The sequence below is a fragment of the Triticum dicoccoides genome, chromosome 1A, assembly GCF_002162155.2.
Source record: "Triticum dicoccoides isolate Atlit2015 ecotype Zavitan chromosome 1A, WEW_v2.0, whole genome shotgun sequence".
Lineage (NCBI taxonomy): Eukaryota > Viridiplantae > Streptophyta > Magnoliopsida > Poales > Poaceae > Triticum > Triticum dicoccoides.
Window position 1 is genome coordinate 271,359,992 of NC_041380.1, and position 15,605 is coordinate 271,375,596.

Consider the following 15,605-nt stretch of genomic DNA (forward strand, 5'->3'; position numbering starts at 1 on the left):
GCAGCTGCTGACCCCCGCTTGAGCGCCCTCCCCCCCTTTCCGCGCTGCGTGGGCGAGCTCTGAGCGGGATTCGAGCGCCTCCCCCGCCCCTCCTTGCCGCGTGGGCGAGCGAGCGGGATCCGGGTGGGATCCTCTGCCTCCTCTGCCTGATCCGGTCGGGGCAGGTGGATCTGGTCGAAGGAGGGTGCTCCTCAGCTCCCAGGGCGCTCCTCCAGCTCCCTTGGCTCGCGCCGGCCCAAACCCCTCTCTGGCCGGCCACCACTCGGTCGGCTGCGTTCGATCCGCTTCTGCTTCGAGCGTGTTCTGCTCGATCCCCTCTGTGTTGACTCAAAACAAAAAGAGCAACAACAGCAGAGTGACTTCCTCATGTCCTCTTCAGGCTATGTCGCGGTTCCTCGGTGCTCGGTGATCTTCGATGGCACCAACTATGCCGAGTTTGTGGGCTTCATGCGCATCCATATGCGTGGACTCCTTCTGTGGGGAGTTCTTTCTGGCGAGGTCCCCTGCCCGCCATGCCCTGTTGCGCCAGTGGTCCCAATCCCACCGGTGCCGCCAGCCCTTGCTGCTGATGCTTCTCAGGCTGACCGGGATGCCGCCAAGGCTCTAGATGATGCTGCAGTTGATGCTTATGATCAGCAGGTGTCAGCATATTCTGATGCTCTTTCTGTCTACCGGGATGCTCTGTCTGCTTACACTCAGTGGTGCAATGATGATGCTCGAGTTGCTGCCGTTCTCACTGCGAGTGTCCTCCCTCAGTTTGCTTCGGAGTTCATGGGCCTCAGCACTATTGCAGCAATGTGGTCCTATCTTTGTCAGCGCTATCAGCCCTCTGGTGATGCCCTCTACCTTTCTGTGGTGCGTCAGGAGCATGCTCTTCAGCAGGGTGACTCGTCTGTGGATGAGTTCTACTCGCAGTGCTCTGCCATCTGGCGTCAGCTTGACTCACTGCGGACAGTTGTTTGTGGCACTTGCCGTTGCTATCAGACTACGCGGTCTGACTTGGAGTTTCAGAGGGTTCATGAGTTCTTATCTCGCCCCCGATCTGAGTTTGAGCCTCGTCGTGCTCACCTGCTTGCTCGTGGTCGTGTTCCTATCTCAGAGGTGCTTGCCGAGCTTCGTACCGAGGAGACCCGTCTTCGCTCTGCAGGGTTACTTGTGGTTCCTTCAGTGTTGGCCGCCCGAGCTCCTGTGTCCTCTGCTCGCCTCACCGCTCCACCACTTCTGCCTACTCCTTCAGGGGGGGGGGGGTGACTCGCTCTCCATATGCTGAGAAGAGTACGTCGCGCCGTGACACCTTCTGTGGTTATTGCTCTCGGTCAGGTCACCCAGAGTCTGACTGTCGCCAGAAGAAGCGAGACTAGAGGTGCTCCTCTTCCAGTGGCACTCCAGCGTCATCCTCGACTCCGTCACTCACTGACCAGGACATTGTACGCCTCAAGCGTCTACTTGCCTCCTCCGGCTCCTCGTCGACTGGTTCAGCTGCTGCTGTGACTGCATCCACTTCTCCACCACCGCAGGCCTCTACACAGTCAGGTACATCTTCGTGGGTTCTGGATTCCGGAGCCTCCTTCCATATGTCTTCTGATTCTTCTGTGCTGTCTTCCCTCTGACCTCTCGATTCACCTGTTAATGTTCTTACCGTCGATGGCACACCTCTTCCTGTTGCTAGTCGTGGTCTTCTTTCCACTCCATCCTTTTCTGTTCCTAGTGTTTCACATGTTCCTCGCCTTACCATGAATCTTTTTTCCGCTGCCCAACTCACTGATTCTGGTTGTCGTGTCATTCTTGATACCGACTCTTGCTCCATTCAGGATCGTCGCACCAAGGCTTTGGTTGGTGCTGGCCCCCGGCGCCTTGAGTCAGAGGGTCTTTGGGAGGTTGATTGGCTTTGTGTTCCTTCCGCTGCCACCACTTCTGCCAACTCCCATGCTCTTGCTGCCTCTTCGTCTGCGTCCTTCCAGCAGTGGCATCATCGTCTTGGTCACCTCTGTGGCTCTCGTTTGTCTTCTTTAGTTCGTCGGGGCCTCTTGGGGTCTGTATCTGGAGATGTCTCCTTGCATTGTAATGGTTGCAGACTTGGCAAACAGACCCAGTTACCTTATCCTACTAGTGAGTCTGTATCTCAGCGTCCTTTTGACTTAGTTCATTCTGATGTCTGGGGTCCTGCTCCCTTTGATTCGAAAGGTGGTCATTGCTACTATGTTTTGTTTATTGATGATTTTTCTCGCTATACTTGGCTCTACTTCATGAAATCTCGTAGCGAGGTGCTCCCTATATACAAACGATTTGCTGCCATGGTTCACACCCGGTTCTCCACGCCCATTCGTACCTTTCGTGCTGACTCCGCTGGCAAGTATATCTCTCAGCTGTTGCGTGGTTTTCTCGCGGAACAGGGTACTCTCGCCCAGTTCTCATGTCCTGGTGCTCATGCTCAGAATGGCGTTGCCGAACGTAAGCATCGTCATTTGCTTGAGACGGCTCGTGCGCTAATGATTGCTGCTTCCCTTCCTCCCCATTTTTGGGCTGAGGCTGTTTCCGCATCCACCTATCTCATCAACATTCAGTCATCGACTGCTCTGCAGGGTGGTATTCCTCTGGAGTGTCTCTCTGGTCGCTCTCCTGACTACTCAGCTCTCCGTATGTTTGGGTGTGTGTGCTATGTTCTTCTTGCCCCCCGAGAACGCACCAAACTGACTACTTAGTCGATTGAGTGTTTTTCCTTGGCTACAGTGATGAGCACAAGGGCTATCGATGTTGGGATCCTGTGGGCCGTCGCTTGCGCATCTCGCGTGATGTGACTTTTGACGAGTCTCGTTCTTACTACCCACGTCCTTCTTCCTCGAGTTTCTCTGTGGACGACCTTTCTTTCCTTCTCCTTCCCGATACACCCTGCTATGTGCCTCATATGTCACCTCTTCCTCTGGCACCTCTCATTCCTTCTCATTCACCACCGACCCCATCTTCTCCATCCTCCTCCTCCACCTCTCCATCATCATCTCCAGTCCGTCGCCCTCTCTCACCGTTCCCTCTCCACTATACTCGTCGCCCTCATACTGAGGATGTCTCCCCTGATGAGACTTCCACCTCTGGTGCTCCTCCCCTCGCGTCTTCCCCGGTTCACAATCTCCGTGCTCGGCCTCGCCCCCCGCCTGATCGCTACTCCCCTGATCGGTACGGTCTCTCTACTATTGCTGAGCCCACTTCCTATCGGACTGCAATGACTCAGCCTGAATGGCAGCTTGTGATGGCCGAAGAGCTTGCTGCCCTTGAGCGCTCTGGCACATGGGATCTGGTCCCCCTCCCTTCCGGTGTTCGTCCCATCACCTGCAAGTGGGTCTACAAGATTAAGACTCGCTCTGATGGTTCTCTTGAGCACTACAAAGCTCGTCTTGTGGCCCGTGGTTTCCAGCAAGAGCAGGGACACGATTATGATGAGACATTCGCTCCTGTGGCCCACATGACCACTGTCCGCACTCTCCTTGTTGTGGCTTCTGTTCGTCAGTGGTCTATCTCTCAACTTGATGTCCAGAACGCCTTTCTCAATGGTGAGTTGCGTGAAGAGGTTTATATGCAGCCACCACCGGGGTACTATGCTCCTGATGGTCTGGTCTGTAGGCTTCGCCGCTCCCTCTATGGTCTTAAACAGGCCCCTCGTGCCTGGTTTGAGCGCTTCGCCTCTGTGCTTACTGCCGCTGGTTTCTTGCCCAGTGACCATGACCCAGCGCTGTTTGTCCACACGTCTCCTCGTGGTCGGACTCTTCTCCTTCTCTATGTTGATGACATGATCATTACTGGTGACGACTCTGAGTACATTGCCTTTGTTAAGGCTCGCCTTCGAGACCAGTTCCTCATGACTGATCTTGGTCCTCTTCGCTATTTTCTTGGGATTGAGATCTCCTCGACCTCTGATGGCTTCTACATCTCTCAAGAAAAATATATTCAGGATCTTCTTGCTCGCGCTGCTCTTGGTGATGAGCGCACAGTTGTGACTCCTATGGAGCTCAACGTTCAGCTTCGTGCCTCTGATGGTGACCCTCTTCCTAATCCCACTCGCTATCGTCACCTCGTTGGCAGCCTTGTCTATCTAGCTGTTACACACCCTGACATCTCCTATCCTGTCCACATCCTGAGTCAGTTTGTTTCAGCCCCCACCTCTGTCCACTATAGTCACCTCCTTCGTGTTCTACGATATCTTCGTGGCACGATCTCTCAGCGCCTGTTTTTTCCTCGCTCCAGCTCTCTTGAGCTCCAGGCCTACTCTGATGCTACCTGGGCTAGTGATCCCTCTGATCGACGCTCGCTGTCTGCTTACTGTGTCTTTCTTGGTGGCTCTCTTATTGCCTGGAAGACAAATAAGCAGACTGTCGTTTCTCGCTCGAGTACAGAGGCTGAGTTGCGAGCCATGGCTATGTTGACGGCTGAGGTGATCTGGTTACGGTGGTTACTTGAGGATTTTGGTGTGTCTGCTACTACCTCAACTCCTCTACTGTCCGACAGCACCGGTGCTATCAATATTGCGCGTGACCCGGTGAAGCATGAGCTCACCAAGCACATCGGTGTGGATGCCCACTTTGTGCGTGCTGCTGTGCAGGATCAGACTCTCGCTCTTCACTATGTGCCCTCGGAGTTACAGTTGGCTGACTTCTTCACGAAGGCACAGACTCGAGCTCAGCATGGGTTTTTCCTCTCCAAACTCAGTGTTGTTGATCCACCATGAGTTTGAGGGGGGGTGTTAGATGTGTATGTGTATAGTTCATTGTGTACATCCCCATTGTATAAGGGACTTTTCTGCACTTTACCACATCTGTATATGTATTGGCCATTGGCCCTCAGTAAAGCTTAGTTGCTCATTCCTAACAGACACAACGTAGATGCTCTGCAAAGACATTTGCCATGGAATAAGATATAGCCCAGGCAGGTAGCGGGAAAAAGGAGGATAATCGTAGCATAAGCTCCATGTTTAATATTTGCATTTATTCTAAGTTACCAGCTGCTGTGTCAATTAGCAGAGCTGAGACGATCCAAAGATAACTCTAGCATGACAGCATTTCTCTTCTCCTTTCAGAAGAATAAAACTTCATTCAACACCAAATCCCTTCTCTTGTAGTTCATGTGCAACCTCATTCCTCATTCGGAACCAGAGGTTTTGTGCCTCCTGGTCGAACTTTTTCGACTGCAGTTGCTTCTGCATGTTATCAGAGTCCACATTTGTATCCGCAAAACCTTTGGGCCCGATCGTGGTACCTAGAGCACCCTCACTTTTTATGAACTCCTCAACTGCCTCTTCATCACCAGGGTAGGGAAACTCCCTGTGCTCATAAAGATGTGCCATCTCTTTTTCTTCCTGGAAAATATTGAAGATAGTTTTTAGAAAACTATAAACTGGAAGGGCATGAATCAATGGAAGAGTGAACATTAGCAAATAGACGTTATTTATCACGGTCTTGTAGAAGAGATATTCACCTTAAGTGATTGTTGTATATAATCATATTTGTCCAAGAGATAATTTTGGTGTCACATAAGATGTATAATCCAGTGCATCATAGAAGTTCCTTTTCATCATAACTTCATGTTTGAGTGTTGAAGGTGGCATATATAAGGAGAACTCGTCGAATGATAAACAATGACCAGAATATACTGTTTCAGTAAAACCTGAGGCATGTGCAAGATTTGAAGATACAATCAATGCTTGGTCAACCCCACAAAAAGCTGTATGAATCGCATCCCATCAAGAAAACGGCATGCTTCTTGTTAATTGCGTAGCCAAAATTGCTACTTAGTTGATGCAGTGATGGACGGATGTCATACAGCCGTCCTTTTTGGAAAAAGAAGTTATGGACACACAAGGAAGCTGTGGAATGGAGAGAACCTGGATTAACTTATGTCTTACTGTAAGACACAGTGTGGAACGCATTGAAATTATCTATTGGCAGTTCTGAACCATAGTTCCAAAAAATGAGCATTCAGGTAGATGAACTTCATTGTACTCTGATAGAATCTTGTACTAGTGAAACAAAAGGTGGCACCAATTCATTTCTGCCTAAACTAACAAGGGTAACCAGCCATAGTACCTACCTTGGGGCGTGGCTTGAGCGTCCGCCAACCAAGCGGCGACGTGTCATTCCAGAGCCATGCTGCGCCGAGAAGCGCGTAGGTGCAGAGCATGCCCTTGCCCATCTGCTTAAAGAAGTAGGCATCCCTCTTGTCGAACCCCATCCTCCTGATCCCCCAAAGCAACAAGAACAGAGACGACATCAACGGTTAATCCGTGCGGAGAGGGAGAGCCAGGTATGAGATGCTCGTGCCCGCTTACCTGAGGAGCGGACGGGCCTGAGGGAAGCTGCGCAGCATCGCGTCACCTGCGGGACATATGTAGGAGGAAAGTGAAGACAAGAGGGTTTTAGTCACTGCGGCATTTCGTCGAACAGGTAGGCGTATGTCTGCCGGTGAAGCGATTTGAATCACTGTAATTAACAGAACTAATGTCGTTTTACTCATAGACTGAGACAGTAGTACTACTAGAATAGAAGAGGAAATAAGTTAGGAAGGATAATTCACCTAGCATACGGTATTGGAGATGGAAATGCTAGGGTTAGAGGGAGAGCAAAGGAGAGAGAAGCAGCTCACAAGGGCCCGCGAGTCCGTGACCAGGATGCGATCGGGAGGGCTGCCTCACGGGCCCGCAAGATTGGGTGGTCTTGTGTAACGTGAGGCTTACCTTCGCGTCTTCTTTTTGGGATTCCCTGTTTAGAGCACCTCCACTCCACAACTCCGCTTCCGAAGTTGATGAAGTTATAGTTGAAAATTATGGAGCAGCTATTTTCTGACTCCGCAGCTTCTAGAATTTTGTGGAGTTGGTGGAATTCCGAACAGGTCCTTATAGTTGTACAGTAAATATACTAAAGTAACAAAACTTATATACAGGTGCATAGACCATCTAGTGATGACTAAGGTGGTGTTTGGTTCTCTAGTGCTAGTACTTTTTCTAGTTCCTGAGACTTTTTGGAAAAGACTCTCAAGGAGGTGCTTCTAAAGACTTTTAGCAAAAAGTCTTAAAAAAGTCCCACCATGTTTGGTTTGCTAGGGACTTTTTCTAGTCCCAACACAAAAAAGTCCCTAGAACCAAACACCCCCTAAATATTGAAGCGAGTCGAAGATATGCCGCTGTCATCACCCCTTCCTCGCCAGAGCCGGACAAAACCTGTTGTGAAGTCGTCGTGCTACACCATCCGTCTAATGAAGAAAAGCATGGATCAAAAGGATCAAACATGTAGACACATGACTGAAGACTGGATCCAAACAGATCCATGAAAGATCAGCACCAATCGAATTTCACGAGATCCGACAAACACACACCGCCACACGCCCTCTGACGATGCTAGACGCACCATCGAGACGGGGATTGGACGTTGGAGATATTGGGACATTCTCACCGCCACACAACCCTTATTGAGACGCTGAACCAACAAGACCGGGAGTTGTGTCCCTCCCGCACGGTGATGGGTTGGAGGTCCTTCGCATCTCCATGACTCAAAGGACATCGGAAGTGGGGTAGACCGGCGACAACGTCAACGGGAGGAGGGAAAACCCTAGTCTCCTTGGAGTTACTTCTTCGGGAGAATTACATGTGTGTCTAAAGTCCAGCACTGACCTTGGGTCGGTGCCGGCAACAACGGCGCCATGGCCATGGTGTCGTTCCCCTTCTTGAAGGTGTTGCCGTGGAGCTCCATTACACGACTCTCCGGGAGAAATCCCTAGCTTCGGATGGTCGAAGCGGGCGATGACGACGACTACATCGTTTCCTTCTTTCAAGCATCGCCTGGAAGTCGGCATGTTGCAGTTTGCACGGATCTCTTCGTCATCGGGGACAGTGGACGTCGGGGCGGTGGCTTCGGGTGGTTTCTGATTGTGCGTCGAGATGGCAATCTCGGGAACAATGTGAGTGGCAGCTCTATGAGGTGGGGCTCTATCTCCACATTGGTTGGGTGGCATCCTTGTCCCGCTTGGGCGGTAGGGGTGTCGGCTCGGTCGATATGCCCAAAAAAGGCGGTCTGACTTTACGTCGAGGCGGCGGCCCCGGATGTGGTGCGACGGCCGTGGTCGGCGAGCGGTTGCCCTGAGCAGCGTGGGCTGCGGGCAACTGGGTTGTGTGGCGTTGCTGCTCAAGGGGAGCAGTGGTATGCCGGGCGGTGGCCTCGGAAGGCAGTTTCAGCGGTGCCGATTGATTGCGCTGGGCGCGACGGAGTGGTGGATGTCGGGGCGGCGGCTCCGAGAGAATCACTGTGGTGACCAGACTTTTGAGGTAACGATGATGGTGGGAGCGATGTCGGTGACGCGGCAATGGTTGCGATAGTTGGCTCTTCTCCGGCGTGTCCACGGTTTTGCCTCAGTTTGCTTGCTGTTGTGGAGTCAAAGCTACAGTGGCGGAGCCCTGTGGTGTACGATGACTGGCTACAGGTGGCCTATTCGACGATCTTCTATGGCACCGACCGTGCCTGGTTTTATTCTTCCGAGTTCTCCGTCAGAGTCGGAGTTGCGTTGTCTGGCCGCAGGTCGACTTGTGGTCGATAAGGGTGGGCTTTGCCCTGTGTGTTTCAGTCTATGGGAGTGGACTTGGCCTTTGTTGTTCCGGTTTTCATCCGGTTTTCCATAATTAACTGGACAATTCTCTTCTGCTTAATTAATAAATTAGGCAACCTTGGCCTCCATTTTTAAAAAAATGCAGCTTCTTAACTTGTGTGTGTCCAAATGTTAAAGGCCTCATCCAATGTGTGCTTAAATAATGCGCTAAGTGATGGGTGGAAGTTGGTGTCACAACAACATCCCCAACCTCTTCGCCAAACTCCAGGCCTTACCACCGCGGTTCGCCATATTAGGTGGCTGACCGTTGGGGTGCTTGCCTGAATGCTGTGAACAGTTCGAAATAAGCTTGTGATTCAGCATATTCTTCTGCAGCGTGCTACTGACGTTGTGTTCAAATGGTGTGGTTCCCGCGACCCGCCATCAACTCCATCATTGCTCATCTTCGCGCGATGGCTCTTTGACTGGCACCGCCGCTCCTCCCTCCACCACCAGAGCTAGACTAGATCTTCTCCGCCCGCGCCACCGCTTGTGCTATGTTTTTTATTTTTTTGGGCTTGTTGAGTTCTGTCCTCAGCAGAACCTTCTTACTATGTTTGTGCTACTTTGCGTGTGGCGTTTGTATGTATTTGTGTGTTGGGTATCGTGTTGAACCTTGTACTCGATGGTTTGCTATATATAAAGCGAAGCGAAAATCTTTTTCGGTAATAATGCGCTAAGTGCATGAAAGGGCTTAACAACTAATAAACTCATAAACGTATAGATTCAGAGCTTTTTGTTGCTAAGCTTGTAGAATCTAAATTGTGTTCTTGCCTAGGTACGTGTGTCTAGCATCGCTTCTTCTCAGTCATCAAACTCTTTTCTCTCCTCTTAGGACCAGTTTTTTGGCCGATTCTTGTAGAATCAAACTTCTTCCCAGCTTCTCTCAGAATCTTTAATCCCTATTCATTTGGTAGTCCTAGCAAACTAGACCCTAACTGCAATTTAGTCGATACGGAACTATAATTAATTCATCATGTCATATTATTTTTTAATTAAAGAAACGCCACTCGTGAAACTATGGATCCCAATTCATTCATTCCTATTGCTTTCAACCTCGATCAACGTACTTTGAGTTATTTTTACAATTTGAATTTATTTCTCTTGTTGCAATCAATACTTCTAAACATAAGTTGCATTAATTCTTGTAACTAGCAAAGCTAATAAAATTAACAACCTTCGCTTGAGGCCAAGGCAAATCCTGTATTTTTGGGTGCAAGGACTGATTATTAGTAGCAATTCAAAGCTCATGTGTGTTCGATAAACCTTAAGATCATTCACTTAGAAAAAATTGTTGCTTACTACAAACCTCGCACTTGAGGCCCAACACCTTTCTAGATTAAAGGAAGCACATGTCAAGGCGCTAATCAATGCCTTGGTGCCCGGATGAAAGCCGCATGGAATCAACCGCTCTCTCCAAGCATGCTATAACGCATGGTAAACACCGCACAACAACAGAACTGGTCGACTTCTTATACACCAACATTGAATCGTAGTTATAATCCCTTAGCACAAAGCCAAAACGTCCCTGAAAAACCTAATGGCTTGTAAGGCAGTCTGGCCGTACGCATGAAGGCACCTTGCCAAGCAACCCTCCAAAAAAAATTCTCTTCGGTGAGGGTAAGACACCATCTCGAGGCAACTCGATTTTTATTTCAGCCAGCACAACCCCGTAGTCTGTAACCTCACATACATAGAAAAACACCGTCAAAGCAAACCACATCTTCATGCTCTCCAAAACAGGGATTATTGAAAAGACAACAAAACCGATCTTGTTCACATGAAGTCCACCTAATCGAATAGCAATAGTGGCCAATCGAGCCCGTCGGGAGCCACAAAGCAAACAAACCTTCTCAAGCATTAGAGATTAGAACACAACCATTTCATCAGACAGACTGCACATATAGGACTGATGAGATAGCTCACGTGGAAAAGCAGGGATCCAAGAACATCCATAATCAAACTTTAGGAAGAAGCCCACTAGATCTACAGTCGCAAGGGCAAAGAGAATGTACGGTCAGTGAGAAGAAGAAATCACACACATTGAGCAAGGAAATGAAAGCCGAACCTCAGCTAGACTAAGCAATGAACACCATGTTGGCCAGTGAAGAAAATAGAAGGCAGTCGTGCACGAGAACCGACGAGAAGCTTACAGAACCCCTTCCATCCGTGAGGAGTGAAGTGGAGGGAACCTAGCGTGCTTTGTTAGATGTGAAATGGTGGGCGTGAAGAAAGCGCCGCAGGAGGAAGAAAAGGATATGGCGAAGGAGGCAAGGCAAAGTAGTTGACACCACATAAGCAAGTGAAATGATAAAGTTGACCACACGCAGTCACATACGTGGACGCGGACCAAGTACCAGGGAAAGCAGCGCCAATAGGCCCTCCTCGCATGTAAGCAGGACGAAGCCAAAAAGAACACAGGAAGGATGTTGAACGATACAATGAGGGCGCCATCGACACAGAAAGATAAAACATGAAGGACCACCCCGCCTGACACAACCCTTATCGACGTACAACAAGAGAGCCTAGGGCTTCATGCCACAATCACTCCCTGCTGCTGCAACCAACCAAAAATAAAGCCCAGACAGACATCCGACACACGTCACTAGAAGGATAGTACTAAACACCCGCAGAGCAAGGCGACACCAAACGACCAAGCAAGCCACATGCTTTTACCCAACCAGACAAATGGTAAACACCCCGACCAATGGGTTAACCCATCCAAGCCATCAGCCCAACAAACTAGCATGTACACCAAAACGCTAACCCGATGCAAACATGCACCTAGGTAGACCGAAAACGAGTATCCAAACACTAGCGTGGGCAATCACGAGGGACGTTACATGAACCATCCCACGGCCACCCACCATGCACGGGGAAAACAAGATCAAAAAACCAATCGAGCGATCATAGCACATGTTTTCACCAATCCACCACCTAAACGTTAACCCGTTCAAGATGTCGACCCAACACACTGGCAGGTGGACCCAAACCATAGCCGGCCCCAACAAGCAGCCCGGTAGGTGCGGAATGACTGAATGAGCATTGGAGCTCTAGCGCGAGCAACGAGAGTGAAGTTACTTGTCCCAACCCATGTGAACCCACCCAGTATGGAGCAACAGTCTGTTCCAGCAATGGGGGCCTTGCACGAAAGCAAACCTATGATTAAGTAGCAGTTGCTTTCGCTGATGGGCCCAGTGAGGGAGGCATTGTCCCTCAGTGATGCGACAAAGAGGAATGTTACCCATCCAAGCTCACGCTCGCCCACCCCATACAAACCAAGAGCATAAGCCATGCTTTTACCGACTAAGTTAAACGACACCACACCCTTTCGTACACCCAACACACCGTCGTGCAGGGACCGGCTCAGAACTGGCAGCCTTGCCAACACCCAATCTTCGGGTGGGTGCAACAGTGCCGAGCAAGCGCCGCCTGATCATAAAATGGCCAACGGACTTGAGCAAACAAGTTGCGCCGCCCAATCATGAAACATCTAGCAGACTCGACCGACCGGGCAGCCCTCAGAGAGTCCATCAGTCGGGTGGACCGATTAGACACCACCAAACATACAGCCTACAACCACAACCACAACATCGGGCAACACGGCAGCACCAAACAGCCAAGCAAGCACAAAGAGGGCAGGGCAGGCAGCCAGAGAAACACCGTACAATCACCGGCACCCAACCCACACAAACAAGCGCACGAGACAACACCCGACGGATCGACGTAAAAACGCCAGACGCGTGGGGCCCGCGCGTGTCCGCGACCCACATACCATGGAACCCTAGCGCCGGCTTCACGGTGAGGCACGAGATTACACGATATGACGGCATGTGGGCATCGGGCGCGTCGTGGATGGATCGGAGGGCACAGATGACCCCAGGAGGTGGGTACTCCAACATTCTTTTGAAGGAGTAATGAACTCAAATCAATTGCTCCAGTTGAGATTGCTTTCAACAATGGCTAGCTAAACTGTTGTAATTTTCCTTTCTTTTATTGTTGTTCTTCCTTTCAACCCAAGCTATAAGTTAATATTGTGTTCTAATTAATAGAAGTAAAAAACCATTATTTTGTCTAAACAAATGAATTTGCTCCTCCCTACGATCTTCACTATCTCTAGATGACTTCAACCTAATTCGTTTCGCTTGTGGAGAAAATGACCTCCACCAGATAGATGCTAACCTTTACCCAAAAAGGCTTTCGCCCCGCTTTATAAATAAAGCAACCACCTAACACAAAGTCAACATAATACCAATCGAACAACACACACACACACAACGCCACCGCAGGCAAGGTCCAACACACATGCACACAAACACTACAAGGGTTCAGCTGCGGGCACAGCCCAACAAGCCCAATACATAGGCAAGGCACGCACAACACATAAACGGACATGATCAACAAACTGGCCTGAGCTCCCTCTCCTAGATCGACGTTTTACTTGTCCAATAAACGAAAACAAGTACATGGTAATTTAGTTCACCGTGAGCTGTTGCATGTAAATGGTAGAGCGGCTGCTGTTTATATGTGAAAAAAGAACTTTGCAAAGGTACCAGTGGAACAAAATTAGCAAGCTTGTAGAACAAAGAAACTATGACATTCAAAGTAAAAGGACGCCAAGTGAAGCCCACACATGCATGATACTCTTTCCCCTCCTCACTACATGAGAAAATGGGCCGAAAAGTTGGCTATTACAAAACGAAGTTAATAATATACTCCCTCCGTTCTTAAATATTTATCTTTCTAGAGATTTCAACAAATGACTACATACGGAGCAAAATGAGTGTATCTACACTCTAAAATATGTCTACATACATCCGTATGTTGTAGTCTGTAAAAGACAAATATTTAGGAACGGAGGGAGTAGCATAGCATACATACATACATATATACATTCTTTGTTTTACAACAAAAAAGGAAACAATTACATAGTATATTGATCATTACTACTTTTTGAAATAAACTGGTCAATATGTGACACCTTCTGCATAATCTTGGATTGCATGCCATCGACAGAGAAGAGAAGAGCACATCTCCAGGTCTCAACTGAAAAGAGCAGGCCAAACCATAGCCAAAATCCAAAAACAACCCCAGCAGTCACACAGTAGTACAGCCACTGGTCCTCCCCTTCACCAGTTTTCTCATCCGAAGCAGGCGAAGTAGTTGGACAATCGGCTAGAGGAAATCCGCAAAGGCCGGAATTGTTCCGGTAAAACGAAGGTTCAGTCAACGTCTGCATCTGGCTCCCACCAGGTATCCTGCCTGACAAATGATTGTTGGAGATGTTGAATATGCTGAGCGTTGACAAGAACGAGATGCTCTGTGGAATGTGTCCTGAAAGCTCATTACATGATAGATCAAGAAACTCGAGATTCTTCAAACTACCGACATCTCCAGGGATGCCGCATGACAGATGATTTCTTGACAGGTTCAGAAATCGGAGGCCGTAAAGGTTGGTTAGCTCGTCAGGGATGCACTGAGACAAGAGGTTGCCTGACAGATCGATGCCGGTCAATAACCGGATCGTTCTTTGGAAGATGAGCTCCTGGCCCTTCCAGATTATATCGATTCTATCCTGATAAGTCGACCCATCCAGCGATGATGCCGTACTCGACACAATTTCTGGGTTCCTCATGGAGGTCAAGTTGCCGAATGCTACCGGAATTTTTCCTGTGAGTCTGTTGTTGGCGAGGTCGAGCAGCTGGAGTTTAGAGAGCCGCGACAACTCCACAGGGATTACCCCTGTGAAATTGTTTGATCTAAGGCTAAGGATTCTCAACGACGGAACCTGGGTCCCGATCCATGGAGGGATGGCACCGAAGAAGTTATTACTCCCGATGTCGAGGGTGGCCAGCGAGTCGCAACCTTTCAAGACCCGCGGGAAGGTGCCGGTGAAGCCATTGCCGGCGAGATGGAGCGACTCGAGGGAGCAGTTGTGACTTGCCTTGGCAGCGGGGATTTGGCCCGAGAAGGAGTTGTCGGAGAGGTCCATGAACTGCAGCGCCTGCAGGTTCCACCAGCAGTCGGGGAGCTCGCCCGTGAGCTGGTTGTTGGACAGGTCGAGGATCTGGAGGGAGAGGAGCCTGCAGAAGGCCGCGCCGGCGCCGGAGCTGTTGGAGGAGTTGCGGCTCCGCACGCTGAAGCTCTCGGGCACGGTGCCGCCGGAGAAGGTCTCGTGGGTTCCGCCGGCGTCGAGGTACATGCCCGTCGCCCGTTGGGCAGAGGATAGCAGTACTAGGAGGCAGAGGGGGAGGCACAGCAGAGGTGTTGTTGAAGCTTGGGCGTGTCCTCCTGCCATGGTGGAATTCGAGTGGAGCGAGTTGTTTGGTTTGCACGACGCCCACTTGTATGTGGCGGCGGTGGCAGGACCGGGCCGACCGGCAGCGAAACGTCGACGACAGCGACTGAGCGACGCCGACTCTGTGGAATTCTGGAGCGCGGCATGCGTTTTCCACACGGCATACCAGTTGACTGACTCACCAACGGCGGGAAGAGTAAGACTCGGGATAGTTAGTGCACGTGGGGACGACGAGATTCTGATGCTTGCTTTTTCTTTCTTTCTCTTTTTTGACGGGAGACGCTGCCATGCACGCGCTCGTCGTTGATACCAGTGGACTGTATCCGCGTTGTGGGCCTGCCCAATAATTCTTCCCATTGCCTGTTCTCCGAGTTTCGTCGTTGAGCGTTATCAATTGTTGCCGAGGACAAGACCAATGGTGGGACGCAGCTGCAGCCATTTTTGCTGAGTGCATAGATTCGGCTATTTTTATAGAAAAGGTCATTTCTACTCATTATTTTCGTGAAGTGAATTCAGTTGCTTACGAGGTAGCAAAGTTTAGTTTTTGTACTAAACTTGATAACAGTTGAACTAACGGACCTCCTGAGCTCTTAGTTGGCCAATTGGTAAACGATGTAATTATTATTTAATTACGATCAAAAAAAAATGTAACTATTATTTAAGGTTAATAAAGCTAGCCATGATCCCC

The 15,605-nt window shown here is 49.8% G+C and overlaps 3 protein-coding genes across 8 annotated transcripts; 1 reads left to right on the plus strand and 2 right to left on the minus strand.

The window, feature by feature from the left end:
- Positions 1-81: 81 nt before the first annotated feature.
- Positions 82-1,610, plus strand: LOC119352739. The gene is made up of 2 exons (XM_037619326.1): positions 82-1,158; positions 1,422-1,610. The coding sequence occupies exons 1-2, from the start codon at positions 367-369 to the stop codon at positions 1,608-1,610; spliced, it is 981 nt and encodes a 326-aa protein (XP_037475223.1). The 5' UTR covers positions 82-366.
- A 2,976-nt stretch (positions 1,611-4,586) lies between these two features.
- Positions 4,587-6,729, minus strand: LOC119281347. 6 transcript variants are annotated; one of them, XM_037562078.1, is made up of 4 exons: positions 6,628-6,729; positions 6,314-6,359; positions 6,076-6,220; positions 4,587-5,344 (listed from the first exon to the last, which is right to left on the minus strand). In XM_037562078.1, exons 2-4 carry the CDS (start codon positions 6,349-6,351, stop codon positions 5,078-5,080), a joined length of 450 nt encoding a protein of 149 aa, XP_037417975.1. In that variant the 5' UTR covers positions 6,352-6,359; positions 6,628-6,729; the 3' UTR covers positions 4,587-5,077. The 6 variants fall into 6 exon arrangements, 5 of the variants coding, with proteins under 5 accessions (XP_037417975.1, XP_037417916.1, XP_037417862.1 ...); XM_037562019.1 differs by having other exon boundaries at positions 6,559-6,708; XM_037561965.1 differs by having other exon boundaries at positions 4,588-5,344; positions 6,314-6,464; positions 6,559-6,688.
- Positions 6,730-13,240: 6,511 nt separating this feature from the next.
- On the minus strand, positions 13,241-14,946 carry LOC119268563 (receptor-like protein EIX2). Its single transcript, XM_037550222.1, has one exon. The coding sequence runs from the start codon at positions 14,915-14,917 to the stop codon at positions 13,544-13,546; it is 1,374 nt and encodes a 457-aa protein (XP_037406119.1). The 5' UTR covers positions 14,918-14,946; the 3' UTR covers positions 13,241-13,543.
- Positions 14,947-15,605: the final 659 nt, after the last annotated feature.

Excerpts from the sequence above, each read along its gene's own strand:
- LOC119268563 (XM_037550222.1), bottom strand. The coding sequence starts at position 14,917 with ATGGCAGGAGGACACGCCCAAGCTTCAACAACACCTCTGCTGTGCCTC.
- LOC119352739 (XM_037619326.1), top strand. The coding sequence starts at position 367 with ATGTCCTCTTCAGGCTATGTCGCGGTTCCTCGGTGCTCGGTGATCTTC. Across the intron at positions 1,159-1,421 it reads GCTCTGCAGGGTTACTTGTG|GACATTGTACGCCTCAAGCG; the intron begins GTTCCTTCAGTG and ends CTCACTGACCAG.
- LOC119281347 (XM_037561903.1), bottom strand. The coding sequence starts at position 6,498 with ATGAGTAAAACGACATTAGTTCTGTTAATTACAGTGATTCAAATCGCT. Across the intron at positions 6,221-6,313 it reads CAGGCCCGTCCGCTCCTCAG|GAGGATGGGGTTCGACAAGA; the intron begins GTAAGCGGGCAC and ends TTGGGGGATCAG. Across the intron at positions 5,345-6,075 it reads CGCTCAAGCCACGCCCCAAG|GAAGAAAAAGAGATGGCACA; the intron begins GTAGGTACTATG and ends AATATTTTCCAG.